The sequence below is a fragment of the Narcine bancroftii genome, chromosome 4 (assembly GCF_036971445.1).
Source record: "Narcine bancroftii isolate sNarBan1 chromosome 4, sNarBan1.hap1, whole genome shotgun sequence".
Classification (NCBI taxonomy): Eukaryota; Metazoa; Chordata; class Chondrichthyes; order Torpediniformes; family Narcinidae; genus Narcine; species Narcine bancroftii.
The window spans coordinates 169,049,741-169,067,163 of NC_091472.1; the positions used below are offsets into that span (position 1 = coordinate 169,049,741).

A 17,423-nucleotide genomic window follows, 5' to 3' on the forward strand; every position below is an offset into this window, starting at 1 on the left:
GCCAGTCTGTATCCAGTTTCTGTGATGTAGAGGAGATAACAATGAGAGCACCAGATGCAGTAAAAGACCTCTGCAGATTTACAAGTGAAGTATTACTTCATTTAGAAGAACTGTTTGGGACTTGAATAGTGGTGAGAACAAATTATGTCAGCTAGAGGGTGGTGGTAGTGGAGGAGGGCTGGTTGAGTTTGTTGTCAAGGAAGAAACAAGGGGTTCTGAGGCCTTCAGAATGGAGGTGTATAGTGATTGGATATCCCTGCTAAAGATGAGGCAGTATTGTTCAGGAAACTGGAAGTTGTTGAAGTGAACAGATTCTCCTTGTTAGTTCTGGCTGAATTTATGAGCAAGTTTCAATCATCCTATTGATCCCCTGTATCTCAAACAACATTCTCCAACAGAGAAGGCCCAGGATCCCTACATCTCAGTTATTATCCCAACCAGGTTTTGATAGAGTGTACCTGAGGAGGGGCTTGTTTGGCCAGTTTCCTTTCTCTTGCTCCTGTCCACAACTGCTGGCATTGCGACCTCCCATTCTCTCAGTGTGACCCCAGCTGTTTGAACTCAGTACCATGTATTGGTGGAGAGCTGACGTACCGCACCATCCACTTGCTAAAAGCTAAAGACCACAATGGAAAACCTTTTTCCATCTTTTACTGTCCAAAGATATTTTGTAAGTTACTCACAGTATTTTCCATTCATCCCTGGAGATGATTCAACTTCAGAAAACAATAGGTAACATCAAAATATACAGAGGAGAAAATGGCGAACCGTTCAAAAAGAGTTTACCTTTTCAGGCCTCCAAACACCCACCCCCCCCCCCCCCCCCCTCCACCATGCAAGTAGCCCAATGTACAAAGTTCTTTGTGAGCCATTATGTGACTCTGGTAAGAGCTTGGAATGGCCCCATCCTGAATGGTTTTGTTAAACTTCTGATATTTTGGTCCTGGACATTCCAATCTCTCATTCATCACAGATTTTATTGTGAAATATGTGATTGCTTGTGAATGCAGCCAATAAAAGTGGTAGAACAGAGCCTCCACTGTAACTCTGGGGCCTCAAGGCTTAAGAAAGAACTGTAATGAATTTCCCTCATACCTTTAATGGAGCAGACGCCCAAGTGTTCTGCTTAAGGGAATGATTGAGCAATGGGACTGTCCTGAAATGCAGTAAGGAAGTGTGTGTAAGATGGTTCTTTTGGGGCTGGTGTAAAGGAAGCCAGGAGGTAGCAAAACTGAGAGGAAGAGTTTTGGCAGATTGCGATTGAGGAAGTTGAAGTGATGGCAGAGAGAAGCAATGTGGCAAAAATTACAACAGGTTGGTTTGGGGAGGAATGTAATTTGGAGTCTCAAACTCAGACTTGGGTCAGATAAAATACTAATGTTCTGTTGCATTGATCTCATTCTGATCAAGAGACTAACAATGTGTAAAGTTATTATCAGTTAACCAGAACAAAGTCTTTCTGGGATATGTATAGAATCCTAGAACAGGCCCTTGAACCCATGATCTCTATGCCAAATGCAATGCCAGATTAAATTAAATCTCTCCTATCCATATCCATCCATTTCCTACATTTTCTTGTGCCTTTCTAAAAGCCTCTAAATGCTATGATCCTATCTGCTCCCACCACTAACCATGACAGCTCAAGCCAGACCCCCACCACTGTGTGTAAAGAAAAAAACGTGCCCTGCACATCTCCTTTAAACATTCCTTCTCTCATCTTAAAAGCCTACCCTCAAGTCCTTGACATTTTTACCCTGGGAAATAAAGATTCTGATTGTCTTTCATTGCCAGGCATACTTGGAAAAGAAGCTCTTGTAACATTAAATTAGAATGATTATTTTGGTTTGACACTTGTGAATGAGTCATTGTTGAAGCATGTACAGAATACCCATTGAGTAACCAAGCCACTTTCACTGTCAACACCAACTGAGAAAAAGATTTTACAAACATTGTGTTTCTGACTCCAAATAGTAGGTGTTCTGAACTATCAAACTCTGGGGAATTAGAACTAAGTTTTAAAAGCTGAGAAGCTAATCTTTTGCATTCCTGCTTTCACAATGAAATGTTTCTGAAACCCATTAATGGCATAGTGTGAACGCCTACAGTGCAGGTCCCTGGCTACTGTTGCGTTCCTTTAATTACGGCAAAACGAAACTCGACACGCAGAGGAGAAAGGAAAGCTGGCAAATGGTCAGAGTTGCACAAGTCGAGCTTGCCAGAGCTAAATAACGTCAGCATATCTCTAGGAAGTCGTTGGATCATTGTTTCAGAGATAATGGGCCAAGTGGACTCATTCTGCTCTGTATTGTTATATTCATTCATTTTGTCTAACCAGATTTAAAAAAAAAGTAAGTACTGGTGTGTAAGCGCACTTGAGTTCAAATGCGGATTGATAACTTTTGTGGAGGGATCAAAATGTCATGTTGTTCGGGGTGGGGGGGGGGAGGGGGCAGAAACCTTTCACCCATAATTTGCAGCTGCAGTAGTCTCTGTGTTTTGTGAAATTGGCAGCTCCTTCCAGGGATCTGATATGTGCCATGAGAAAGCACAAATCTGAAGCTGCTCTCAGTGATAATCTGCCCCTTAACAATGAAAATCCTTTTAGAAATCGGTGAATTATGTGAACTCCAACTTTTTTTTTCCATTATTCTCCTGTAAGAATTCTTTAGAAGTTCTGCTTCATTAAATGACATGTAAGTGGACTTTTAATGGCTTACTCAGTCATTAGTAATATTAAATGCTACAGTGGCTCAGAAAAATTAATTCCTCAGAAAAATATAATTATTCCTATTTTGTAAAACAATGACCTTTTTTCGCCTCAAGTTTATATATCACATTTCAGCATCTACATTTATACCTATTGATGTCTGAAATATTTTGGAAATTATATCCTTTAATTACAGGCTGTGATTGGCTACTCTTATTTAAATTTTTTTAATTAGTTGGGCAGCATGGTTACAGGCCCTTCCGGCCCACAAGGCTGCGCCGCCCAAAGTCATCAACCAACCTTCAACCCCCATACATTTTGAAGGGTGGGAGGAACCCGAAGCCCCCGGGGAAAAGCCACACAGATACAGGGAGAATGTACAAACTCCTTACAGACGGTGCTGGATTCGATCCAGAGTTACTGACACTGTAATTACATTACACTAACCGCTACGTTAACCAAATTGTTATCAACAGTACCGGGTGCAATTAATTCTTGGCAAGGGGAAACTATCGTCGGGGAGTTTCCTAGGGGTCCTTAGCAGGTGGCATCATTGAAAGGGATCAAGCTAGCAGGTGGATATAATTGATTCATGTTATCTGGTAAATGAGATGACCCAAAGCATGCCTCTTTAGGCATGGCTTACAGTGCAGTCTCTGATTGTGGTAATTATTTATTCTTTCTCTTCATTTTATTTCCAGGATGTAAAGTACTTGGCTATTAGTGGTTTCCTGTTTTTGAGGTTCTTTGCTCCAGCCATTTTAACGCCAAAACTCTTCAATCTACGAGATCACCATGCTGAAACAAGAACAGGGAGGACTCTGCTGCTTTTAGCAAAGGTGATTTCCACCCATCTACCCCACCCCGCCTACGGTTCAAAGCAGGGAATCAGATAAGTGCAAATACATTTCCACATGACTTATTGCCATAAGTCTTTGAACGGCCCTCTGTTGAGCATTTGTAGTGAAATCTTGGCAATTGCTTGGTTGAGTGGTTGTATTCTACACACTTTATTCCCCTGAAACAGGGAAGTTTTCAGCAGCAACGATCTGCAAATATACATTTCATTTTCCCAGTTTTATTTCATTCTCAACAGTCTAGTGGAGACACTGGCAAAATAATTTTTTGTTTGGCCTATCCGTATTGATGTTACAACCAATGGCTTGCCAAAGGCATTAAAAATGGCACTTGGTGCCATCCCTGGAGATGATTCAACTTCAGCAAACAATAGGTAACATCAAAATATACAGAGGAGAAAATGGCGAAATGAGTTTTTCTTTTCAGGCCTCCCCCCACCATGTAAGTAGCCCAATGTACAAAGTTCTGTGACTCTGGTAAGAGCTTGGAATGCCCCCATCCTGAATGGTTTTGTTAAACTTCTGATATTTTGGTCCTGGACATTCCAATCTCTCATTCATCACAGATTTTATTGTGAAATATGTGATTGCTTGTGAATACAGTCTCTTACCAAGAAATATCAGTGAAAGGCATTTGGATTTTTACAAAAATTTGGTGGCCTTTCTGTAGATTTCCATGTGCTATTCCTCAAACGTGTTTCACATTCAACTCAGACACTCCACATTGCCATAACCACCACGTCACCATTCCCAAGAGAGTTGCTTTCCCACTTTCATTTACCACTTAATGGGTGGTGTCTATTGTGGAACGATTGTTCATGGCCTTAGACAATGGGAGATGAACAAAAGGCTCCACAGCACAACCAGAGTTGTTCTAAAGAACTGCACCAGTAGTATGAGAAAGCATTCTGTGGAAGATAATGAGCTGAACCACTTACACGCTCTGCTCTTAACACTATGCTTTGCATCATATTGAAGAGATGCAAACCAGCTCTTGAAGAACCAACACTTCTGGTGGACGCTTTCAATTAAATTTTATTGAATGTAGGCATACAGCATAGTAACGGGCCATTTCAGCCTATGAGTCCATGCAGCCCAATTTACACCCCATTAACCTACAGCACCAGTACGTTTTGAATTGTGGGAGGAAACTGGAGCCCTCAATGGAAAACCCACGCAGACACGGGGAGAACGTACAAATTCCTTACAGACACCATAGAATTTGAACCCTGGTCCCAATCGCAGGAGGTGTAAAGGCGTGGCGCTAACCACTATGTCCAGCGTGCTGCCCTCCATTTTTCAGTGTTTATACTCCAGCAGATCTATAAAATGATTTTATTAATTGTTCCATAAGAGTTTACTCCCTTGATAAGCTAAAAAGATGATACTTGTATGTCATTTTATTTTGCAAGCTGGTGGAGTGGGTTTTCACTTGGGTCTTAAAGGAAGGCTTCAAGAATATTCTATTTCTCCTGCGTTTTATTTTTCTCTTTTGACTTGGCTTCAGGCCAGAGATTTTGCCAGGATCACTGTTGCAATGTCTCTATTGATTATTAAAACTATATTTATTTCTTGCCCAGTTTTAAAGAGATGCCAGCTTGTTGGCTCTGAGTACTCACTATCCATTTGTGGGTTTTTAGTGCTCCACCAGTACAGACACAGGGTGCAGATAAATAATGGTGCAGAATCAAATTGAGTTAACTTCTTCCTGCTTGGATTTCTCATGACACCATTTCATTCATTATTCGTTAAAGTTTCCATTATAATTTCAGCAATTATCTGCTAAATTCAAGCAGATTCATGCAATAAAAAAAATTCAAGTTATCTTGTGAACAAATTTGAACTGGTTTGGTTCCTTATAACTGCCACAACAGTTGAATAAAAAGAGACACTGTGGAGATAAGGTAAATTCAACTGAAAAAAAAGTTCAAGTTAATGCTTCAGAACATATGAATTAATGACGCTTCTCCGCTCTTACACTTGTCACACCAGGGAGTCATATCGGACAATTTAGCCTTAGACAAGTGCGCTCTGGGTACCACTTTGAATCATAATAAACAATTTTGAGCACATAAAGAAGACCTATTAACCAACTTAAGAATTGTGTCCCAATCCACATCCAATATAGTCAAATTTAAATCCTGTTCTCAAGCATTTTTAATTTTAACTAACGATCTGATTTAAACATAATAATTTCTCATAAATAAGGTATTAAACCTTTATAAGAAGGTGTTAAGCTAAAAAAAAACCTCATCTATAAAATTTGATTCATATTCTCTTGGGAAATTAGAAGTTTGTGATTCAAGAAAAAGCTGGACCTGCAAATATTCAAAGAATTGAGATTTGGGCAAGTTAAATGTAGCAGTAATCTGTTCAAATGATGCAAAATATCCATCAATGAACAGATCCTTAAAGTTTTGAATACACTCGCTCTACCATCTCTGAAAAATATTGTCATGTAAAGAGGGTTGAAAAAAATTATTGGATACAATAGGACTTGAGAGAGAAAAATTACAAAATGCAATGTTTTCTAAATTGTACCCAAATTCTCATAGAATATTTAACAAATAGATTAATTTAGTTGAGAATGGAAGTGAAGAGGCCAGAGGTACTGAATTAGAAAAATGTTCTAGTCTAGAAAAATACTGGAGAGAGGTTTTTCATTTTTTCAAACATTTTCAATGCAGATTTAACACCGAATCCTTCGGTGGCCCTCTTCGCCACAATAGCAGGGAATGATTCTTCTTTGTCTCCGGTTCAGCATCATGCCATTTCTTTTACTTCTCTTTTGATGAGGCGTGTGACTTTACTTAAATGGAAGGATGCTGCCCCACCTACTCATGATCAGTGGCTGCGAGACATCATGTCCTGTTTGAACATGGAAAAGATTCATTATTCAATTAATAATTCAGATAAGATTCCAGACATTATGGGGGTCATTTATGACTCATTATCTTGCTTTATAATTTTACTCCAATGCAATTAAATTGTTTGACTTTATCTTTTACATGTTCGTTTTTTTTAACCTACAATTTTTCTTTTAATACTAATCTGGCAACGCAGTTAGGTAAGGGGTTTGAGTTTCTCTCTTCTATTTTCCTCTTTCCTCCTTTTTTTGTATTATTGGAGCTTTTTTTCTAAAAATGGTATATACTACTTAGAATAGAAATTACGGGTATGATTTACAATTTATGTATGTTAGTGATATACAGAATATCTTATTTAGTTTATTTAACTGTCCATACAATCTTATTGTACTTTTTTTTTAATGTTCTTTACTTAAAATCAATAAAAAAAATTTTAAAGTTAATGTTTCAGGTAAGATTTTCAGCTTGGCGACAGTCAGAAAGAAAAGTAAATAGCTTTGTAGACTGACGAAGAGAGAATGATAAGGGTATGGATTAATCAGTTCATGTTCAGGATGACATTGAACAGAGACAAGCTCCAAATCTGATAGCTTTTAAGATGCTGAACAGAGCAATGTGTTTCATCCAACCATCAGTTCTCCATAATCAAGAGTCCAAATCATGTGTCCACTCAATTGTGATATTTTTGTTGCCTTTTCTGAACCACATTGAGTTTATGCTCTGTTGCAGTCAGCAACTCTGGTGTTTTTCCCGAATGACAACTTGTTATGAATTATGTGTTTCTACACCATTTTGATTTTGTATTTCCTGCCCTCATTTTATAGCCCTCGGTCACTGCACACGATCTATAAAGTTGAAATCAATTCCATCTGACACATGATAAAACAATCGAATTGCTACAGGAATAGGTTCATTTTTGTGTTTTCCTTTATCAGGCAGTTCAGAGTATCGGAAACCTGGGCCTTCAGTTAGGACATGGCAAAGAGCTCTGGATGACCCCACTTCACCCATTCATTTTACAGAGTGTAGGCTGTGTGAAAGATTTCCTGGATAAGCTAATAGATATCGATAATGAAAATGGTGAGTCTTCTATTTACTTAAATGAATTGCAGTGTATCTTAAATTAAGTTAATATGATGACCTTCTGATAAAGAAGGCATTGTCCAGAGTACCGGTTTGTTGCAAGCACTCTTGGTTCAGAGTCAGAAGGCCCTGCAATGAATACTGGGGCACAACTATTCAGGCAGAAGCTCCAGAGCATTTCTGCTTCACTTTCAGTGAAGGAAGGAAAATCCCATGGCGTTGATTCAAAGTGAAGGGAATCATTCCTGATGTGTTGCTGTGGCAAATATTTATTCCTTGATCATTATTTCAGAAAAAGATTAGCTGGTGGTCATTGCAATTGGTGGAAGCGTACTATGTATAACCTAGCTTCTCTGTTTCCTACATGGTAACATAGATGCACTTAAAATGTACTTAGCTGGCTGTAATGCATTTTGGATGGTTTGAGAGAAAAATGAAAGATGCTGTACATTTTTTTTTTCTCTGTGGCAACAGTTCTTAAATAGATAGAGTTCTAATTTTTTTTTTAGCCCCAGTTGATGGACCGCATCGGCGAGGTCTGCAATTATTGTCCCTCTGTTACTGTCCGATAAATATGTCAATCATATTGGTAAGTCACACAAGGACCAGAATAGGCCTAGAGGCAGATTTATGCTCCCAAAAACATTGGTGAATCAGACATTTATTTTGCAATAGACTGCAGATGCCAGAATATGGAGCAAAATACACTTTTGGAGGAACTCAGCAGGTCTTGCATCACCTGTGCAGCCTGACCTTTCAGTTTCTCCAGCAAGCTTTCACAATAATCCAGTATCTTATCAGTCACCATTACCGAGACTTGCTTTTTTTTTTAAATTTTAGTTTTATTTCATTGATTGAATTTAAATTTCCCATTTGTTCTGGTGGGATTTGACATCATGCATCTGATCAGTCAAACGGGCCTCTGGATACTTGCCCAGAATTTTAATAACAACGTGACCACACTCCTGTGACTAAATGAAGCTGGATGCTTACTCAGACAGGCATTTGTTTATTGGGCAGTATATATCCTTTCTTGTGTTTGGTTTAGCAAAATCTTTTTGATCAGGTTAATGATGTCTGAGATGAATTTCCCTTGATGCTCCCTTCTCCTTGTGTGTGGAGGCACACCAGGCAAACTTTGTTGCAATCCTGTCATTATTCTTGGAGTTACTGGAGAGACTTAATAGCGATCTTCAAAGAACAAATGATTATTAAAATTTACCCAGCCAAACAAATAACATGATCATTTAAGAATGTTTAAATGTGAAGTAAATGGGAAATTCTGGTAAACTCCAACTCACAGAAATGGATATAGTATTTGGAACATGCTGGAAAAGATAGCGTGATGAGCTCAGAAAATTTGCTTTCTGATGTAAAAAGAGGTAGATGTAGAGAAAGTTGGAAAGATCAGATTTAAGTCAGTCAAAAAAAAATTGGTTAGGGCAAAGAATATATTCCTGTAATTAAAGGTCTCTGCCTGCCTCCATCTCAATATCATTCTTTAAAACAAAACTGCTCCACTGATTTGCTCGGGTTATATGTGGGAGCTCACGCACTCATATAAATGCATGCATACACGCACAGACACAAACATTCTCTCTCTCACACACACACACACACACACACACACACATTCAGACACTGATTCTCTCTCTTACACACGTACAAACTATTTATACATACACTCAGACACAGATTTACACACACAGATTCATGCAGACATGCATACACACATACACGCACACACACACACACACACACACACACACACACACATATTCAGACATACATACACTCAGACATAGATTTACACACACAGATTCATGCACACACACATACATAGACGCACACAGATGTACACACAGATATATAGACAGACACACACATACAGATGCACGCACACACATACACGTATATCTTTGGCTTGGCTTCGTGGACGAAGATTTATGGAGGGGTATGTCCACATTTGCTGCAGGCTCATTGGTGACTGACAAGTCCGATGTGGGACAGGCAGGCATGGTTGCAGTGGTTGCAAGGGAAAATTAGTTGGTTGGGGTTGGGTGTTGGGTTTTTCCTCCTTTGTCTTTTGTCAGTGAGGTGGGCTCTGCGGTCTTCTTCAAAAGAGGTTGCTGCCCGCCGAACTGTGAGGTGCCAAGATGCACAGTTTGAGGCGATATCAGCCCACTGGCGGTGGTCAATGTGGCAGGCACCAAGAGATTTCTTTAAGCAGTTCTTGTACCTCTTCTTTGGTTCACCTCTGTCTCGGTGGCCAGTGGAGAGCTCGCCATAGAAGACGATCTTGGGAAGGCGATGATCCTCCATTCTGGAGACGTGACCCACCCAGTGTAGTTGGGTCTTCAGCAGCATGGATTCGATGCTTGCGGACTCTGCCAGCTCGAGTACTTCGATGTTGGTAATGAAGTCATTCCAATGACTGTTGAGGATGGAGTGGAGACAGCGCTGATGGAAGCGTTCTAGGAGACGTAGGTGATGCCGGTAGAGGACCCATGATTCGGAGCCGAACAGGAGCGTAGGTATTACAACGGCTCTGTACATGCTGATCTTTGTGTGTTTCTTCAGGTGGTTGTTTTTCCAGACTCTTTTGTGTAGTCTTCCAAAGACGCTATTTGCCTTGGCGAGTCTGTTGTCTATCTCTTTGTCGATCCTTGCACCAGATGAAATGGTGCAGCCGAGGTAGATAAACTGGTTGACCATTTTGAGTTCACTGTGCCCGATGGAGATGGAGTCGTATATACACACACAGATATACACAGACATGCGCACACAGATACACACACACACACACACACACACACACACACACAGACACACACACAGATTCAGATATACAGATACACACACAGATATACACAAGACAGACAGACACTCACAGATACACACACACAGATATACACAGACGCGCGCACACACACAGACAGACGCGCGCACACACACACACACACACACACACACACACACACACACACACACACACACACACACACACACACACACACACACACACACACACACACAGAGAAAGTGGAGTTTACTGAACCTTGGAGGCTTCTGTTTAATTTATAAGGATGTGAGTGCTCTCAGTCGTTGCATATAATAAATTGAAAAAATGCTGGGAACATTTGCCATCTGTGGAGAGAAAAACAGAGTTTGTGTTTAAGGTGGAAGATCCCTGTTAGAGTCATCACTGATGAGGTGAGGTTAGGTTGACTTTGGCAGAGGATGGAAATGGGTGAATGAATTAAAGGAAGTAATCAGAGAGTGGGAGAACCTAAAGGGAATTCGATACATTGCTAAAGATTGCTGTAAGATAATGCAAGTCAGGCTGCACTAATGGTAAGAAACAAAGTTGAGTCACAATCACAAATAGACTGGCTAGTTTTGATGCAGAAAAAAACAAGTCACCTATAGAGTTAATCAAAAAGGTCTTCAGATGCTGAGATTGCAGTTTACACAATATTGCTGGAGAAACTCAGTAAGTCACAGTATTCTTCATTTAGCTAAGATAAAGATACATATCCAACATTTTGTGCCTGACTCCTTCATTAAGGTATGAGCAAAATGCGTCAGGCACCTGAATAAAATGGTGGGGAAGTAGTACTTCATCCCTATCCACTCCTTTGAGCTCCCCCATTGTTCCCACCCTCATAACCCTCAGATATAACTATATAATAACCGTAACCATATAACCACTTACAGCACAGAACAGGCCAGTTCGGCCCTACTAGTTCATGCCGTAGCAAATCCCCACCCTCCTAGTCCCACTGACCAGCACCCGGTCCATACCCCTCTAGTCCCCTCCTATCCATGTAACGATCCAGTCTTTCCTTAAATGTAACCAATGATCCCGCCTCGACCACATCTGCCGGAAGCTCATTCCACATCCCTACCACCCTCTGCGTAAAGAAATTTCCCCTCATGTTCCACTTATAATTTTCCCCCTTCAATCTTAAACCATGTCCTCTAGTTTGAATCTCCCCCTTTCTTAATTGAAAAAGCCTATCCACATTTACTCTGTCTGTCCCTTTTAAAATCTTAAACACCTCTATCAAGTCCCCTCTCAATCTTCTATGCTCCAGAGAAAAAAGCCCCAGTCTGCACAACCTTTCCCTGTAACTCAGACCCTGAAATCCTGTCAACATTCTCGTGAACCTTTTCTGCACTCTCTCTATTTTGTTTATATCTTTCCTAAAATTTGGTGACCAAAACTGTACACAGAACTCCAAATTTAGCCTCACCAATGCCTTGTACAATTTCATCATGCTCTCATCAACTCCCCAACTCTCCTCTCATCCCTCCTATCTTCCACTTCCATCCCCCTCCGACCTCCCTACTTGCCATCTTCATCCTCTGACCTCCCCAACCTTCCACCTCCCTCCTATGACTTCCCCAAAACTCCATTTCCCCATCCGATTTTCCCCCTCTCCCCCAACACCCTGCATCCACTGACTCCCCCTCTGAGCACTGCCTGGCTTTCTTTAGTATCCCCTCTGACCTTCTCTCCTCAGAGACGGAATGCTCTGTCCTCAGTAGAGGCTTCATCTTTGTCCCCCTTCACCCGTACCTCAACGTAACATGCAAGCTATAGTGTGAACTCTTCTTCTGTCATCTCTGCCTCTAGGCACACTTATTCCACCATGATACAACATATTTCCACCCCCCCACCCCGCCAACTTGAAGACCCTTTCTCTTGCCTTATGCTTTTTTTTCTCTTCTTGGACACCTCATTTTGGCCATTTGCTCACTCTGGATTTTTATATTTCCAATGGCAATCGAGAAATCTACTTCACCTCTCCTTTCACTTATTCTAATCTCACTCCTTTGGAACATTCTGCCTCCACTCTCCACTCCAATCCCAAACCTCACTTTCACATTGCTGAGGCCAGCTGTTGGACACCTCCTCTTACTTACCCCTTCAGCAAAGAACATCAAACCACCATCTCATGTACCATTTCTAACCTCATCATTTCCAGGAATCTCCATCCCACAACCTCCAACCTCATTGTTTCCCAACCCTCACTGCCTGGTTCTATTTCCAACCCAAGAAACATAAACCCAATTATCCAGGTGGATTCATTGTTTCCACATGTTCTAACCTCACCGAACTGTATCATCTTATCTCGACTCCATTCTGTCCCCTTTAGTCCAGTCCTTCTCTTCCTACATCTATAATACCTCACATGCCCTCCATTACTTCAATAACTTTCAATTCCATAAACTCAACTGGATATCTAATGTCTATACACCTCCATCCCTATTCTGAATGCCTCAATGCCTATCATTTATTTCTCAACAACTGACTGAAATAGTCGTCCTCCACCACCTTCTCTGTTGATTCATCCCACTTTCTCCAAATCAAAGGAGTAGCCATGGGTACATTTCATGGGCTTCAACTATGCTTGCCTTTTTGTTGGCTATGTGGAGTAATCCATTCTGTCAGAAATAAAACTTCTCACACATGAGTCTCTTTAAAACTGATGACACGACAAGCTTTATTTACAAGTCTGCAGAGTTGGACTCAACTGGTTTCTCACCAGTTAAGCCCCGATACATACAGTGCATTGATTTTTATACCCTTATTGTTTGCCCTTCCCCTTCTTATTAATACTGTTTTAATTGGTTAGTATTGCAAAAGCATTCTAAGTATAACTGCATTTTTAATTATCACGTTCGTTACGTACGCTGTGAACTCTACATACACTAAATTCTGTTTCTCACCCTTCTTATCAATCCTTTGTCTCCTGCATGTCTCTCACTATGACCATGAAAAGATAGGTTTTTAAAAAAACATATTCAGCTTTTGTCCTTGGCTGCTAGTAAGCTCCCTGTCCGTTCTGGCTTCCCTTTTTATGATTAATCATCACATTTTAACTTGAGTCATTTTAACCTAAATTCTCTATATAACAATCCACCCCTTTCTCTCTTTAAAATGTGTGTAATATATATAGATATGAATTCATCCGTGGACCCCCGCAGACCCAACAATTGGTTACATTAAAAGTTCCTGCAATTTTAGTTGCAAGATCTACAAAAAGGTTATTTCCCCCAACTGCATGACCGAAACTTTCATGGTTATTTGGATGGACTCGAACTAAGTCCGGCTGTCTTAAAGGGACAGGCAATTTCGGGTGTGGAGTGTAACTTCTCATTGGAACAGTACGTTGGTGTATGCAAAACCAGAGTCCATCAGGGCATGGTGGGCTTGAGTCACCTTTCCAACCGTTAAGAGGGAAAGGAGTGGTATTAGGAATCTGTATATAATGACCCATATTATTTCCTTCTTTTTCCACACAAGGGGTATATGGATGTTGGGTGGTATTTTCTGCCCAACATTTCTCAGGAACTGAGGTATGGGAAATGAAATTACCTTCCTTTCTTCCCCAAATGTGGTCCTGAAACAGGACCACTGTATCTCTGCATTTCTTACATTTCACACCTGATAAAGACATAGGCAAACTAAGAAAAATCAAAGAACATAACAATAACATTGTGAATTAAGTCTTTTTGCGAAATCGTAAGGTAAGAGGTTTTTCTCCAGGAATACAAGTCCAATCTGAGTTCGTATCAGGGTCCTGTGGCGCCTCTACAGGTCCCTTAAATCTGGATGCGTGTGTCCACCCCTTCTCTCTTGTTCGTGCTGCAGCTTCTGTAGTTAAGAGAACTTGGTATGGACCTTCCCACTGGGGCTGGAGTTTTTCAGTTTTCCAGGTCTTGATGAGAATCCAGTCTCCTGGTTCCACTTTGTGTAAAGAAAAGTCTAAAGGCGGTGTTTGTGCCAATAGTCCTCTCTTTCGTAAATCTGCAAGAGAGCGTGACAGTGCCTGTAAATAGTTCCTAACAAATATATCCCCTTCCCCCAAGGTGGGACACCCCTCAACTGTACTCCAGAAGGGAAGCCCAAACATCATTTCATAAGGGGACAGCCCTACATCTTTTCGTGGGGCAGTACGAATTCTCAATAAGGCTAGGGGCAGACACTTTATCCAAGGCATTTTAGTTTCCACCATTAACTTTGTCAATTGGATTTTTAGTGTTCCATTCATACGCTCGACCTTCCCTGAGCTTTGTGGATGCCAAGGGGTATGTAATTTCCAAGAGACCTGTAATGCATCACAAATCAATTGTTGGATTTTTGAAGAAAAATGTGGACCCCTGTCTGAGTCTATAGAATCCATTATACCATATCTGGGGATTATCTGCTCTAGGAGGAGGCGAGCTACTGTAGAGGCTGTAGTATTTATTGTTGGGAAGGCTTCTACCCATCGGGTAAAGTGATCTATTATCACCAACAGATATTTCCATCTTTGAACTTGAGGTAACTCTGTGAAGTCGATCTGGATACGTTGAAAAGGGCGTATGGCTAATGGTTGACCTCCCATGGTCCCTGTCCTCATTATCTTCTTATTAATTTTTGTGCATAGGTAACAATTTTGCACCTCTTGTTGGGCCAAGGTGTAGATTCCCTTACACACATATTCTCGAAGCACTGTGTCACATAAGGCTTGGGTGCCCCAGTGGCTCTGTTGATGCAGGTGTTTTAAAATATTGCGAGTTATTTCTTTATTTAGAACAATTCTTCCATCTGGTGTTTTCCATGTTCCATCAGGTAACTGGCTTGCGCCCAGCTGATCCATGTTCTTTTCTTCTTTAGCAGTGAAAATGGGAGCTGTCTTTATGCCTTGCCTTATTGGGATTAAAGTCAGCAAACGGACTTCTTGTTGCATGGCTGCTCTTTTGGCTTCTTCATCAGCCAGTCTGTTTCCAATTGCTGTCGGGTTATCTCCCCTTTGATGGCTTGGTATGTAGACCACTGCTATTTCTTGGGGTAATGTTAAGGCTTCTAGAGTCAGAGTAATCATCTGTTCGTGTGCCAATTCCTTTCCTCTTGATGTAATTAGACCACGCTCCTTCCAGATCTTACCAAAGGTATGCACTACTCCGTATGCGTATTTGGAATCTGTGTAAATCGTTCCAATTTTCTTTGCCAGTATTTTGAGGGCTCTCTGCAAGGCATATAGTTCACAGGATTGTGCTGACCAGCTTCCGGGTAGTCTCGTGGATTCTACTACTTTCCAAGTATTTCCTTCTATTATAGCATACCCATTTCTTCTCATTCCGTCAACACATCTGGCGGAGCCATCAATGTAGAATTCATATCCTTCTCCCAGCGGAGTATCGCAAAGGTCTTCTCGGGTCTTGGTCTGAAGATCTGTCAACTCGACACAGTCGTGCTCCACCTCTCTCTCTGTTTCACTGCCGTATAAAAACTGAGCTGGGTTGCAGCTATTAATCTTTGCAAACTGTAGATCTTCTCCGACCATTAAAATGGTTTCATACTTTAATATGCGAGAATCAGTCAGCCATCGATGGGCAGTTTGTGTTAATAAAACACTCACAGAATGGGAGGTGTACACAGTCATCTTTCCTCCAAAAGTAAGTTTACGTGCTTCCTCTACCAACAGAGCAGCAGCCGCTACTCCCTGGATACACGTCGGCCATCCGCGAGACACTGGGTCCATCATTTTGGAAAGGAAAGCCACTGGGTGTCGCTGACCGCCTTTTTCCTGTGTTAAAACTCCCACAGCTGTTCCTTGGTTATGAGTGACAAATAGCTGGAAGGGCTGTTTTAAAGAGGGCAGAGTGAGTACTGGGGCTCGTGTCAGGCGATGCTTCTAGTCCTCGAACCATCCCTCCTCCTCCTGGGTCCATTTCAATGGATATTCATTTTCATTTGTCAGTTTTTCATACATAAACTTCACCAAAGCTGAGTAGTCCTCTATCCATAACCTACAGTAACCTAAGAGTCCCAGGAATTGTCTTATTTCCTTCTTATTACGGGGTAACGGCATTCTAGTGATTCCCGCAATCCGTTCAGGGGTAATCCGTTTCTGTCCTTTACTTATCTGGTGTCCCAGATATATCACAGTTTTCTCAACAAACTGTAACTTGTTTCTGGACACTCGTAGACCCTTTTTCCCCAGATAATTCAAGAGTCTAATGGTCTCTCTCCTCATTTCTTGTTCCTTGGGTCCTGATAATAGTAAATCATCCACATACTGCATTAGTTGGGAATCATCAGATTGTGGATAGTCCATCAGGATTTGTTCTAGCATTTGTCCAAACAGGTTTGGAGATTCAGTGAACCCTTGGGGCAATACAGTCCACTGAAACTGTCTCCGTCTACCTGTCCATGGATTTTCCCATTCAAACGCAAACATATCTCTACTTTCCTCTTCTAACGGACAAGTCCAGAAGGCATCCTTCAAGTCGATAACACTAAACCACTCATGGTCTGGGGGAATCCGACTCATAATAGTATAGGGATTAGGCACCACTGGGTGGCGGGTCTGAACAATAGCATTCAAACTTCTTAGATCCTGAACTAGGCGATAGGATCCATCTGACTTTTTTACTGGGAGTATAGGGGTGTTATAAGGTGACATGCATTCTTCTAATAGTCCGTCTCGTATTAAAGTCTCAATTACCGGCTGTAGCCCTTTTCTCCCTTCCAAAGAAATAGGATACTGACGTTTCCTTACCGGCTGATGACCTGGTATTAATGTGACATGTAAAGGTGGGATGTCCAGACCTCCTCGATTTCCCTCCTTATACCAGACTCTCTCGTCAATCTGCCGTTCATCCTCTTCCTTTAAAGCGCAAAGGTGGACTCGCACTTCTCCGTCCACAGGGAGAGCACCCAAACCTAGGAGAGCCTGTAAGTCCCTTCCTAGGAGGTTAAATCCAGCCGAAGGTAATAACAAGAGGTCTTGTACCCCTTCTCTTTCTTCCAGTTTCACTGTTACTTGGGGAATTATTGATACCATTCTGGGAGCTCCTTCTATCCCAGAAATTGTCAAATTACTTTTTATAGGCTCAGTTCCGATTGGCACA

The 17,423-nt window shown here is 41.2% G+C and overlaps 1 protein-coding gene across 1 annotated transcript in view; it reads left to right on the top strand.

Annotated features, from left to right (window-relative positions):
- The window catches only part of LOC138761191 (rasGAP-activating-like protein 1), a 325,463-nt gene that overhangs the window by 228,638 nt on the left and 79,402 nt on the right, over positions 1-17,423 (top strand). Inside the window, exons 15-16 of the mRNA XM_069932922.1 lie at positions 3,409-3,546; positions 7,367-7,511. Of these exons, the coding sequence (XP_069789023.1) occupies positions 3,409-3,546; positions 7,367-7,511 (283 nt within the window). The remainder of the gene's footprint in view (positions 1-3,408; positions 3,547-7,366; positions 7,512-17,423) is intronic.